The sequence below is a fragment of the Microplitis mediator genome, chromosome 3 (assembly GCF_029852145.1).
Source record: "Microplitis mediator isolate UGA2020A chromosome 3, iyMicMedi2.1, whole genome shotgun sequence".
Classification (NCBI taxonomy): Eukaryota; Metazoa; Arthropoda; class Insecta; order Hymenoptera; family Braconidae; genus Microplitis; species Microplitis mediator.
Window position 1 is genome coordinate 20204279 of NC_079971.1, and position 14191 is coordinate 20218469.

General features: G+C 33.6%; 3 protein-coding genes across 3 annotated transcripts; 2 read left to right on the plus strand and 1 right to left on the minus strand.

Annotated features, from left to right (window-relative positions):
* The first annotated feature begins 4712 nt into the window (after positions 1–4712).
* Positions 4713–5402, plus strand: LOC130665974 (bone morphogenetic protein 1 homolog). The gene is made up of 2 exons (XM_057466607.1): positions 4713–5068; positions 5150–5402. The coding sequence occupies exons 1-2, from the start codon at positions 4713–4715 to the stop codon at positions 5400–5402; spliced, it is 609 nt and encodes a 202-aa protein (XP_057322590.1).
* A 636-nt stretch (positions 5403–6038) lies between these two features.
* Positions 6039–7307, plus strand: LOC130665975 (bone morphogenetic protein 1 homolog). The gene is made up of 3 exons (XM_057466608.1): positions 6039–6391; positions 6505–6726; positions 6823–7307. Exons 1-3 carry the CDS (start codon positions 6178–6180, stop codon positions 7305–7307), a joined length of 921 nt encoding a protein of 306 aa, XP_057322591.1. The 5' UTR covers positions 6039–6177.
* Positions 7308–12172: 4865 nt separating this feature from the next.
* LOC130665976 (mRNA export factor GLE1-like) lies at positions 12173–13306 on the minus strand. The gene has a single exon (XM_057466609.1). It carries the CDS (start codon positions 13304–13306, stop codon positions 12173–12175), a length of 1134 nt encoding a protein of 377 aa, XP_057322592.1.
* Positions 13307–14191: the final 885 nt, after the last annotated feature.

Genomic DNA, 14191 nt, shown 5'->3' on the forward strand with positions numbered 1-14191 from the left:
AAAAAAATACCGATCAGTTTGGTTTAATTTTATTCCAGGTAAGTTTTAATTAAGTCAATATTTTTATTTAAGTCGATTCAAGTTATATTCAAGCCCAATACCACGACATAGGCGACACTTCGGATGGCTTTAACCACAAAACCGCAGATTACAGTTAATTGCATGTGAATTTTATAAGGCTCTATAACTTCTTAGGTCAGGTCTATTCGGTAGTCAGCTTATGCTCAAAACAAATATTGCTTCTAGACGCGATCATAAGAAAACAAACACTCTTCCAGTTCCGTTCACATGTACAACATCGTATCAAAGGTTGTTTATTATTACTGGTTGCAATTTCTGGAACTCACTTCCGTTCGAGAACACCTCAGTTGAGACACTAGATGAGTTCCGTAATCGATGATACTTATATCTATTAGATTTAGAGAAATATGAAGTAGTAGAGGCTAGTATTTAATTCAATTTAATTAAATATAATTTAATTTAATTTATGAGTGAACTATATTGAGTGAAAATATTGATAATGTGAGAAAATGTCCAACAACTACTATAATAATTATAATAATTTGTAATGGGTGCACTTATTATATTAATTTGTGATTGTGGTCTCAATACAATAAGTGTCCCACACATGCGCAAAACTTAAGGTGTCTTGCAAACCTGTCTAGCTGAACTCAGTATCTCCAGGTGAGAGTAAGCCCCTTACTGGACCACACAGTATTAAAATATGAAGAGAGAATTCTTATACCTAATTTGTCAGGAAGGTTGCGATAAATTAGTATTGTCACGATCGGAGTGAGTGAAGGCGACGGGCGAAAGGGTTATTTTAATTTATTATTTAATATCGGAATACCGAATTACCTCGTTCTATTACTCAACCAAGGAGTTCGATTGAACCGTCACGTGGCTAGTGTGAGAACATATGAGTGATTGGGCACCGATTATTAATTTATAAATTATAATATGAAATTATTATATTCTGTCATCCAACCAAGGAATCGGGGTCACGTGGCTGATATAAGAATGTTTTTAATTTCTTATTATTTTATAACTTATTTGTCTATTTGTACCGAGCGGATGTACTATAGACCGTCCCGTTCAATGACCTGCGTGGCGTTAGGGTAGGTCCGGGATTTTTGAGCGAGAGGGATATTGGGTCGGTGAATATGGGCCCTCGAGAAGACCGTGTTCTTTCTCCGTCTTACTTAGGGTTACTATGACTTAATTTACTAGCACTTGAATGCTGGAGAAAAAGGACAGTAAATAAAAGACGAATGTATTAAAAGAAAAACATGTGTTGTATATTGACAAGTTAAATCTTACATGTAAATATTATAATTTTAGACTTACCCAGAAGGGTTAATATACTTGCACACACACTCACTCCAAATTCACCAGTTTGAATTTGTGCGCACAGGAATTTACAATGTTTATGACAGTTTATTGAGATTCACAGGTTGAATCTATTCAAACGAACGCACTGCACGCTGAACCGAAAGGCCGGCTTTGCCTTCGAGTGAATTTGCTATGATTTTTAGGTTTTTATTAGCGGAATTAACTATTCCTGAACAAGGACTCCGATTTGGACGTCACGTGAAGGGGTTTAATTAATTTTAATGCGAACTCAAATGATTTTATTTTAGGTATCCAACCTAGGAGTCCAGATGCCTAGGCGTAGGACCTCACGAGGAAAGGTTTTAAAAATAAAACTTAAGTCGCGTAATTTATAATTTTTAGTAAAAGAATCGAGTTGCGTTTATCGATCTAGGAGTCCGGTTGCCTAGGCTGTGGACCGTCACGAGAGCGAATTTTGAAGTCGATTCAGTGAGTCTTACTCGCAGATGGATCCGACAAAGGTTTAAATTACAAAAGTAAAGAAAATTGAATTCCGGTTATCGATCTAGGAGTCCGGTTGCCTAGGCTGTGAACCGTCACGAGAACGAATTTTGGAATCTTGCTCGCGGATAGATCCGACAAGGGTTTCGGTAGTAGAAGTAATGACTTTTAGATGTTGAATTTTTAAAAAAAATAAAAGAATCGAATTGCGATTATCGATCTAGGACCCCCGATTGCCTAGGCGTGGAGCGTCACGAGAACGAATTTTGAAGTCGACTCAGTGAGCCTTACTCTCGGATTTAGATAGATCCGACAAGGGTTTCGGTAGTAGAAGTAATGACTGATTTTAATTATTTTTCCGGGGTTTATATACGAAAATTTTGGGAGAAAAGTGGGGCTAAAAATATTGAGAGCGTGAGAGTAAAGGATTAGATCATAAATTTGAGTGACATTTACTTTCATTCTCGGAAACCTGTCATCTTAGAAAATTTACTATTTGTAAGGGACTCAGAGATACAGACGGTTAATTCATTTGCGACCAAATATTAATTACTTAAGTCCATTAGTGGTACATATTTTTAAAAGCGATAATTTAATTTTAAGAAAACATTTTAAAATTTACCTCTGATCTCCGTATGGAGATGATAGAAAATAACAGGAGATCGTAAATTTAAGTGACATTTATTTTAATTTTTGGACCTCTGAAAATTATATCATCAAAAATTATCAGCTACCGGAATCCATGGGAAACCGTTAGTTTCATTAGCGGGTGGATATGCACTCTTTAATTCCATTAGCAGCGAGACAGAAAGAAATAAAATTTTGATTTAAATGACAGGAGCTCTTTACTCTACTTTTCGGGTAAATAAAATCAACATAGAATTCGTGGGAACTGTAATATTCATCGGTGTTAGATGATGTTAAATTAAGTGCTTGGGTAATAAAATTTAGATCTAAGGGAGAATTTTTAAGCTAACTTGATTTAGACATTAGAATTTACTTAAGGCTTAAGTAGGAAATATTAAGAAAGAGATCAAAAATAATTCTATGTGAAGTTTGCCGTTGAGGACTTTACCGAGTAAACCGGCCATCGCAGTGCAGCTGCGTTTATGAGAGAGAAAGACAGATACTTGTCTATCCGCTGGGTTTTACTTCTATTTCACTTACTCTTTCTTCATGCGTTATATTATTTTATTTCGATATTATAATTGCTGTTTATTTCAAAGTATTTTTAATTAATTCAAAGTAAGTCCAAAACTCATTTTTAAATCGTTGGATGTACCTTGAATTATAAAAATAATTAAAAGAAAAATTTAATTAAGTTAAATTGTAAATCACTTGGGATCGAAAGTTATTCATGTGTATCGATTGTTACAGTATTATATATCCAATTTAATAATAAAACAATGGCATTTATTGAAACGAAGCCGCTTTACAGAAAATTAATGAGATGAACAATAACCCAAAATGAATGATGAAACTGACTCGACTAATTTTATAAACAACAATGTGACTCTACTGACTCTAACAAATTGACTCGACTACTTTTATAAACAACAACTCCTCAATTAATAAAATATTATTTAACAAATGAATAGTTAACCCGACAATAAGACAAACGAGTTCACTTACTCCAACAATCTCCAACCTTAACCAGTCCTTCTTATTCCAACGATCCTTTTCCTCCAAGACCAAAACCATAACCAGTCCTTCCTTCCAAGTCCACCAAACCATTCCAATCCTTTCCAATCCACAATAAATATTTTATGAATAACCGTTTAAATAAACTTAATAAACTTAATTAGGAATAAGCTTCCACGAGCCGTGGGCTTATATGCTCTTGGCCCATTTTGAATGATGACTAGCAGCCCGTGTAGTAGTAGTAGTAGTAGTAGAAACTTGTGGAAACCAAGATGCTAGTGGTAGTTGATAGAAAGGCACGTCCGTCCACGGCGGTTGCTGCGAGCCAAGAGACCGATCGCTCGTCGTCTCTGGCCCTCGTACCTCTCCACTCAAGTTGGCCAACCCCTAAAACCAAAAGTCGGGACTCGACCGTAGCGACCCCGGCGCACCAGTGACTGTATTTTCTCCAATTGTTGACAGTTGTTGAAGAAGGACGGCGGATCTTTTGGCGCGAGTCGAAATTTAATTTAAAACGTAATGTGGAAGGATTCCACCCCGTTACAAATTATATTATATGTATATGTTTATATATAGTTAAGGTTATACTTAATAACTATAACTGTATTATTCTTTGAGTATGTGATCAAAGGGAGCAATCGCTTCATGATCTAATAAATAAATAAATAAATAAATACACTTAATCATAGTTGGCCTTAGTAACAATATTTATTATTTTTCTATCTAGTTCCTCAAAGCTTTACTTATTCTTATCAAATGATTTTTTAATGTCTTTAGAAAAACGGAAATGACGATCATCGCATTAGAAATCATTGACATCGATTGAAATAAAAAATAATTTCAGTATCGACAATAATATCACTAAAAAAACATTTAGTTTTGTTAATACGACTTAAAGAAAAAGATTATAAATAATTACAAAATATAAAACTATTTTTAAAAAATATTATAAGATTGACCACGAGTAATAATTAATTAATATAATAGTATATATGTAGGTGTGTATATATATTTAATTATAAAAGAAAAATTTATATTAAGGTACTGTGAAATATTTTTTTACTTCAATAGAGTTTGAACAGAGATTTTTTAATAATAAGTTATAATTGCACATATAAATGAATTTATGATTAAGAACTGATTAACACTTGATTGCTCATAAATATTGTTTTTGTTTTTTGTTACTCCAGGTTCAACGTGAAAAAATAAATAAATATTTGTTAAATAATAATTGAAAAATGGGATTTATTTCGCATGTTTTTGCAGTCCAATTGCTTATGTTAATAATAACTGTAATAAATTCATATATTTTACCACATGAAGCCTTCAACCGCGATACGAAAAACGTAACACAGCTTGTGAAAGATCAAGAATTGTTTAATAGAACACGCAGAACAGCTGCCACAACAGATAAAAATCGTCTTTGGGATAAGGGTATCATTCCCTATGAATTCGACAATATTTTTACTGAATCACAACAGAGATTAATAAGAGAAGCAATGCGTGAGTGGGAGAGATCAACTTGCATAACATTTGTTAAAAGAATCCCGAAAGTCCATACAAAGTTTTTACATTTTACTGAACTAGATTGCGGGTATTTATATTTTCATTGAATTACGATTCAGTTCAATATAAATATAATCAATTCTTATTAATAATCAATAAAAACTTGCAGATGTTGTTTTACGTTTTTACCGCATTTTCCAAAAATAAAACTAATTAGTTTACAAAAGGAGTGTGTCGACTTTCCAATAATTCTTCATGAATTGGGACACGCAATTGGTTTTGAACATGAACATAATCGTCCAGACCGTGATAAATATGTTCATATCATTGGTCAAAATATACATCCAGGTATTTATACACTTGTTTATGTTCAAAGTGACAGATTTTGTTTTTCAAATAAGACTGAAAAAACTCATGATTAGTAAAATAACCTTTTCTATCAAATCTTAAAAAATATTCATTTAACCCTTCGTCACACGCGCTATGAACGTGGCGCCGCACTTTTTACATTTCGATGGTTTTTTATTGTTTTTACCAAAAAAATATTCCAAAAAATTTTAATTTTCTTTTTGAATCTTCTAGAAGGGATTAATATTAATAATAATTATACAGCTGTCTTAGAAATTTAATCATTATATATTTTTGAGGACTATCTCGTGAATGCGGCGCCGCGCCGTCCGGTGCGTGTAAGCGCCAGATCGCAATTCAAATCGTGCTGTTGCCAAGTCGTGTTCCCGCTCTTAATATATAGCTATAAACAAAGTAACCTAACCGGTAATTGCTACTCACTGGTTATTATTAAAAACAAGTTAATTTCAATTTTTAAATTATAATTATATTTTTTTAGTTATATAATTATACAAGTTAAATGATAAGCTTAGTGAGCCTTTTCGATTGCCGCCACTTCCGTCTAAAAAGGTTGATTAGTTCTAAAGATGTCGTCGGACAAAAAAATCTTGCATACACACACACACACACACACACAGAGACACACGCGCGAACTAGCGGTCAGACGTCGAAAGTAATATAGTGATATTTGTTGATTAAACAAAAAACAATCAACACAAAAAATTGAACACAGATACAATATATTTTTTACTGTGTAATTATTGTAATATAAAATATATGATCAGTACAGAACTCAATCCATTTATAAGCATATTTTAATTGTTTGAAAAAGAGTATTTAGATGAGTTTATGAAACTATCACATGGTGAAATAGAAACATTTAATCAAACTTATGATCATCGATCAGTAATGCACTACCCGGAAAATTCATTTTCATCCGACCGCGGGCTAAAAACGATTATCCCGAGGCAAGAAAATAAACACGAAGTCCCAGCTATTGGATACAATAATAAAATCAGTTTGGGTGATTCAGTTACAACAAATATTTTGTACCAGTGCCCAAGTAATGTTTTATTTTTTAATTATGATAATTATTGTTTCATATAAATTTGAATCGTCATATAATACTTAAAATATGTTATCATGAGTTGAACAACTATTTGATTTGTTTTTTAGAATGTGGAGGAGCATTATTGGAGCCTAGTGGTTCTTTTAGGTCGCCAATAAATCCAAATCGCTCGTTGGTGGGTGTCGAACGTTGTGAGTGGAGAATAAGGGCTGCCGAAGGTGAAAGAATCGAGCTTTTTATTATGTCATTAAGTATTTACGAGAGTCCTGATTGTGCAGTTGATTATTTGGAAATCAGAAATGGCTATCACAATACTAGTACAGTTTTGGGTTCGTTTTTTCGTACAAAAGAATTAAGCTGTTTCACAGTTTAATATCATTATTTGTCATGATCAAAATTTAATATATAAAATTAATTTTTATTAGCTCGTTATTGTGGAGATGTTTATTCAGTTAATTTAATTGCTAGTAATTATTTACTAGTTGCATATGTGAAAGCAAGTGAGAAAATCACTTACAGTGGGTTCCGAGCTGATTATAAGACTATTTGCGGAAGTAACATTGACATTGAGAGAAATGCGCCATTCATTTTAGAATCAACAAATTATCCTGATGCGTATCCGCCAAATAGACGGTGCATATGGTACATTACAGCACCAAAAAATCATCGTATAGTAATGACGATCAATTACTTTGCTCTTGAAATGAGTGATGGTTGTATAAATGATTTTCTCGAAATTAAAGACGGCAAGAATAAACGTGCGGTTCTTATTGGGCTCTATTGCGGTATCAAAAACTCTTGGCAAGTTAATTCAACGCTTAGAAAACTGTCGGTTGTATTTGCGAGTAATGAAATATACCAGGGTAACGGATTTTCAGCCACGTTAACAGCACTGCCTATGAATAGTTAATTCATCAAATTATATTTATGAGACTGACTAAACGAAATGGCCACTTCAATCCTATAATAATGGTTTATTAATTTCGATTGATATTTTCAATTACACGGAAAAAACAGTTCTGTAAAAGTTACAGAAAAAAATCTGTAAAATTTACTGATGATATTATTTGTAACATTTACAGATAAAATATGTTATTTCTACAAATTCATAAATGTTATTTTTATAAATAACATAATGTAATACTAGCAGATAATATTCTGCAAAAATTACATATTTTTTCTGTACACTGTAAAAAGAGCGGTGTTAAAAATGGACTCATTTTAACTCCGGCCGGTGTTAAAATAAAATTACACCGGTGTAGGAGGAGTAATTCACCGGTGTTAAAGCGGGGTAAACTGCGTCCGCTCAGAGAATTAACTTTGGAAAGCTTACAAAACGCAAAAAATATCTTGACACACGCACACACACACACAAACTCACGAGCGCACACACGCTTGCACGCACACACACTCAAACATGCAAGCGCACACACTCACACACAAGGGCGCGCACACGCTCACACCTGAGCTCACACATGCATACGCACACACGTGAGCTCACACGAATGAGCTCACTACACGAGCTCACACGAATGAGCTCACTACACGAGCTCACACACACGTGAGCTCACTACACGAGCTCACACGAATGGGGGTAAGTGTGCGGGTAAGCGTGCGCATGTGTGCAGGTGTATGGGGGTAAATGTGCACATGTATTTTGCTCTGTATTTATACATAAATACTTCTGTGAATTCTACAACTTCACTATGCAACGTTTACAGCCTCAAAATGTAAAAATTACAGATTTAGGTTTACAGAACTCACAATGTAAAAATTACATTTTTGGTTCTGTAAAAATTACATAATTTAATTGACAGATAAACATCTGTAAATTTTACAGACTTTTCTGTCATTTTTACAGAACTGTTTTTTCCGTGTATATTCTCAGAGCGACGGGACCCGTAATTTTGTTCTTTTCATGTGTTTTTATAATATTTACGTACCCCTTGCTTACTATCATTAATCTTATTATTAATCATTATTTAAGTTTCGTTATAAAACGTTTAAAATGAAAAAGTTGTAACAACTAAAAACAATGTTATAGTTTTAGTAATCCTACATGGAGAGAATTTTATTGTAAAAGTTATTCTCAAGTTATAGTATAATTTTTGAACTGAATTTGACAGTAGTAAATATCATTTAAATTACTAAATATACAATCTAAGTTGTAGTATCTACCAACTATCCCGAGTAAAAACAGAATTTCGCCGCACCACCGCCGAAACACCGCTGCACGGCGTTTTAATCGCCGAAGCACCGCCGCACCACCGCTGCACGCGTTTTAATCGCCGAAGCACCGCCGCACCATAGCCGTGACTGTTCGAGTAAAAGTGGGTTTGCCGCACCCACTATAAACGTTTGTTTTTGGCAATAATAACTCTAATAATTTATAAGCTAAGCATAGAATAATTACAGGTACTAATGATTTTGAAAAAAAAAAAAAAAAAAAAAAAAACATTATCAACATTTTAGGCCTCATAATAATTATAATTAAAGTTTATTTTATAACAATTTGATGGATGCTCATTTAATAAAATTCGTTAAAATAAAAATAAATATTTATGAATTGTTTAATTAATACTAATTAATGACCATTGCAGGATCCATTAATTGTATCAATTTATCCACTGTATTTTGTCAGCGTGCAGCGGTGCTTCAGCTGTGGTGCGGCGGTATAAAATTCAAAAATTCGAAACGTTCGGCTATGCTTCGGCTGTGGTGCGGCGGTGCTGGGAGATTTTTTTTGAAGCGTGCGGCGGAATTTTCCGCCAAATGGCGGTGGTTCAGCGGTGGTGCGGCGATATGGTGCGGACACCGTGCAGCGGTCGTTCGGCGATCGACTTAGAAATATTTTTTTGGTCAAAAAATTAAAATTTCATTTTTACTCGGGATGGTAACATTTATAATAATTTATGGTAATCAGAAATTATAACTTTTATTATCTTAACTAGTTATGACTATTATCAACATCGTAATTTTTTAATCTGATAGCAATAGTTACCATCAGCCCAAATAACAATTACTATCTAAGCTAATAAATAATTTAAATACCGGCGTTTCAGTCTAAAGCTTGTGTACGTGTAATTTTCACTTTGTTTAATTGTGAATATAATTAATTTCACACACACTCGAGCGCAGCCACTACTTTCGCGCACACATGGGCACACACATACGCACGGATACATGCGTGCACATACGCACGCTCAGACGCGCGTGCACACGCATATTCACGCACGTGGATCCATACATACATACACACATACACACGTGCATATTATGAATATAAATACAGGATTTAAATTTATATAAATTCATCCTATTTCCTGTTGTAAGAATTTTTACCACCTAGAATGGTACACTGAAAAAAATTCGCGGAGTGAATGCGGAGTGATTGAATTTTTAATTATTCACTCCCCTCGGAGTGAATTTCACTCCGGAGCGGAGTTTTGAAAATATTATTAATAAAATATAACTCCACATAATAAAATCGAAGTTAAAATTCGCGTATTACATTATTGATCAGCTGATATGCACACACATACACATACACACATACATATTTAGGCACACACGCGCACTCGCACACACACGCTCGCACACATTTGCACACACGCACACATTAGAAGACACGTACACATTTGTACACACAAACACATTTGCACCCACGCACAAATTCCCACACTCGCATACATTTGCACACACGCACAAATTTTCACACACGCACACATTTGCACACACGCACACATTTGCACACACGCACACATTTGCACACACGCACACATTTGCACACACGCACACAAACACCTGCACACACATGCACGCAAACACACACTCGCACACACATTGTTTAGCAGTTTCATATAAATTAATATAAATTTATTCAAGTATTAAAACTCCGAGTGGCGGAGTGAATCCGGAGTGAAATCGGATTTTATTTCACTCCCAATTCACTCCGGATTCGCTCCGGATTTTTTACAGTGTAACAAGTACCATTTTCAGTTATGACAAATATAATCTTTAATAGTTACAATTATCATCTTCGATAGTAATCGTCACCACTATCAGTTGTTACTGTATCATTTTCAATGGTAAAATTAATTATTATAACCATTGAAAAATTTTACTACTATTGTAGATAGTTAATGGAGCATTCATATATGGCCATGTATGATTCATTTTTCACGGGGTAGCCAAGCAGGCTGAAGCACAGGACTTGAACTTCTTTTTTCTATTACTTAGGATTTTAAATCGCTTTGGATATGTTCTAATAGCAAAAGTCAATTGCAAAATATTAAAATTTTATGATTTTAAATCGCTTCAAATACTTTCTAATCATTAAGGTGAATTCAGAAGTATTATTAATCTGTAATTTTAAATCGCTTTCAATATTTTTTAATAGCAAAAGTGAATTTGAAAGTATTTAAATTATTTAAGTATTTAAATTAATTTTCAATCGTTTCAAATTCTTACCAAAATCGTACGAGAATTTGATCCGATTCGAAGAAATTTGAAATTTTTGAATCGCTTCCAACCGCTTCTTTTAATCAGGGAAGCTACAATTTAGTCCATTTTTATTCAAAATAAATTAAATACCTTGTACCGATTCAAGAACAAGATAACTGCTAAGGACGTGTTTAAAAATCATTTTAAGTACGGTCCTACATAAGACAAACGCCTAACAATATTATATACAGTAATTAATGAAAAGAACGTGAAGGAATAGGTGGACCTGAATTAAATGTATGGCGCTCGAGCACAGCCCGAGTAGGGGGGGGGGGTAGATCAGGTAGAAAAACTACTTAAGCTAGAATTACTAAGACTAGATAATATTTAAGGAAATCTAAAAATATTTAAAATATGCGGGCAACATCAGATATTAATTATTGTTATGATCTAATACGATGAAAAAATAAAACCTTATTTCTATGAGCGGATATAAACAAAATCTAGACACATTAAGAGGATCATTTTTAACGTTGGGAAAATCCTATTGGGACTTGAGACAAAATTTTATACTTCTTACAAGACAAACAAAAAAATAATTATTATTTGAAATCTACGATGGAACTTTGTTTACTCGGTATTAGTACAGTGAATTCAGTAGTGCTTATTTAGAGTAAGGCTTAACTTTAACGAGTGAGAATTTTAGTAATTTAAATCACTTCGAATTTTAAAAAAGACCAGTGGGTTTTCTATTCACAAAAAAAAAAAGTTGAATTCACGATGCTAACTTCTTAATTTTTCTTATTGATTATTGTAGTGGTAGACTATACCTTTATAATCATAATTTTTACGATGGAGCATTGGAAATTTCACTTACGAAATCATATTTCAGACAAATAACATAACGTCTTAAGCTCTTTAGTATAATTTACGATGTGAAAATCGTGGAATTTGAACAATAAGCATTAAAAAAAAAAAAAACGACATTTTGAGCAACTTTACAACTTTTACCTTATATTGTCATAACAAGTATCTTTTTAAGAATTGCTGCAGACTATTTCTGTAGATTTTCGTAAGTCATGTGATTAAATATATATTTTCGGAACGTTGAGTTGGTCGTCTGCCAACAAAAATATTTCTTTATCGGATGAATATCAATTTGAGACATCCTGAGAAAGAATATTTTTGAAGGCCAAGCCGGCCGTTGTCATTTTATTACTAACATGCAAAATATTAAATACCTATCCCTATGTATCGAATAAACATATAAATCTTAACAGTAACATGCAAAAAAAATTAAATAATTAAAAAAAAACTCAATTTTATTGAAAATTACCAGAACTCAATTGGCAGCTGTCCTTCAGGCTCCGGAAAATGGCCTTGTTTATAAAAAAGGCCGATGATCAATCCCAGTCTTCCAATTGGACCTGGACTTGCGCCGTTCTTCTTCAACTCTGAAAAATAATTTTCATTTATGTTATTGATTAAAATTTTTAGCTGGGAGGGATTCTCCTTAATCATCGACGAGCCACAAGTTTGCAGAATGTCGTGGATCACCGTTGCTATGGCATCCACATGTTCTGGAACAAGCTTGAAATTTATTAAGACATTTAACAAGCTCCAAGCATTCTCCAGACCATGTGGATGACGGCGATTTTCGTTACGTTTCAATCTCGCAACGATAATTGCCGCATATAACTTTATAATCCCCGACATTCTGTTGAGATAAAATTCCTTCTTTTCAATGGTTCCATCTATAAATTTATAGCCCAAAGATCTTTTGTAATCCTCAGGACTTTGTCCTTCAGATTGGTCTAACAGAACTGGACATAGATATGGGCAGCTGATCCTCAAGTGTGCCAAAAGAAGCTCAATCAAATCTGGAATATCGTTGCACAAAGTTACGATAACTGCAGCCAAACCAAAAGCCATTTCAGGCTTAGTGGATACCAAGTTTTCTCCCTGCTGTAGCACTGCTTTGGCAAATAGATTCTTACAAAAGTGGATCCCTTCTGAATGATAATCGATACTTGTTGGAACTTGTCCTTCAAAAACGGATCTCAACTTATCGTAAGTCTCAGTCAGTTCACTACCGCTACCTACTGTGAGCGAATTAATGGGTAGATTTATGGCTCGTTGGAAAAAAAAACGCAGCTTTTTACTCGTCGATGACTGGAGAAACTCTTTGAAATTTTCAGCGTAAGAAACTAAAAATTTCTTCGAGTGGTTAAAAATGTCGATGGGCTCTCGATGATCATGGAGAGTTTTATTGGTTGACGTCGTCATCTTCTTGCACTCTTTGGTTTCGACATCAGATGTGGAGTATGTCGTATCTTGGCTGGATCTGGTAGTATATAATTCTCTTCTATACCAATCGAAAATATCGTCCGAATATTTCCCAATTGTTTCTGCTAGCGCACATGTCACACTAGTCACAATTCCCTGACTCATCATTTCTTCAATCATTTCAAATTGTGCACTAAGATTTTTTAACTCACTCACAATATACTTTAAACTATCACTCACTATATTTAAGTCAGTATATTCAAAAATACGGCAGTTATTAAATTTAAGTTTAAACATAAAAATTAACATTCTAATAGTTGAAATTAAATTAAACTGTTCAGACAATTCTGTGTTTAAATCCCACTGAACTTGATTTTCGAGAGCCTTCGACGGACTTTTATTAAGTGCTTCCATTTTATAATTTAAAAAGAAAACTTTTTAGTTAAAAAAATATCGATAGTTTTTAAAATGTAACACGTAATTCACAATCACGGGATCACTGATTAAAATAGCAAAATGCTGACGGTAAACGTTGATTAAGTCGTTACAAAGCGTGTTACTCGGTAGACGATCGGCAAAGTAATGAAAGAGTAGACGGGAATGGGCCCGTATGCCAGTTCTAACCTCTCCCCTCTCTCGAATACAATCGATTGATGCGCTTGCGCACGTGTAGTTCGTTCAAAGTTGTATCCCCTCTCTTTTTTTCCGATGCATTCTTCTTATAATTTATGTAAATAAATAAATAATAAATAGTAATAAATGTAAATGGAAGAAGACATTTTCAAAAATTAGTAAATGAATTTTCAATGCTGAAGCTCATAAATTTTAATTACAAATAACATGAAAATTTTTTCATTTTATGCCACCGGGAAATTCAGTAATTTTTAAATTTTATATATCTTATTGAAAAGTCGATCATTTTAACAACACACAGTTTTAATTTAAACAAGATCAAAAACAGATCAAATAGTCCAATTAGACTAAAATCAGATCAAATTTTTCGGTCCGGGCAGATCAAAAACAGAGTAAAATTTTTATACACGGAGAAAAAAGGATGGTAAAAAT

Bases quoted from the DNA above. Each gene is read 5' to 3' on its own strand.
- LOC130665976 (XM_057466609.1), bottom strand. From the start codon at position 13,306: ATGATTGAAGAAATGATGAGTCAGGGAATTGTGACTAGTGTGACATGT.
- LOC130665974 (XM_057466607.1), top strand. From the start codon at position 4,713: ATGGGATTTATTTCGCATGTTTTTGCAGTCCAATTGCTTATGTTAATA. The intron at 5,069-5,149 runs GTATTTATATTT...AAAAACTTGCAG, and splicing joins TTTACTGAACTAGATTGCGG to ATGTTGTTTTACGTTTTTAC.
- LOC130665975 (XM_057466608.1), top strand. From the start codon at position 6,178: ATGAAACTATCACATGGTGAAATAGAAACATTTAATCAAACTTATGAT. The intron at 6,392-6,504 runs GTAATGTTTTAT...TTTGTTTTTTAG, and splicing joins TATTTTGTACCAGTGCCCAA to AATGTGGAGGAGCATTATTG. The intron at 6,727-6,822 runs GTTCGTTTTTTC...AATTTTTATTAG, and splicing joins CAATACTAGTACAGTTTTGG to CTCGTTATTGTGGAGATGTT.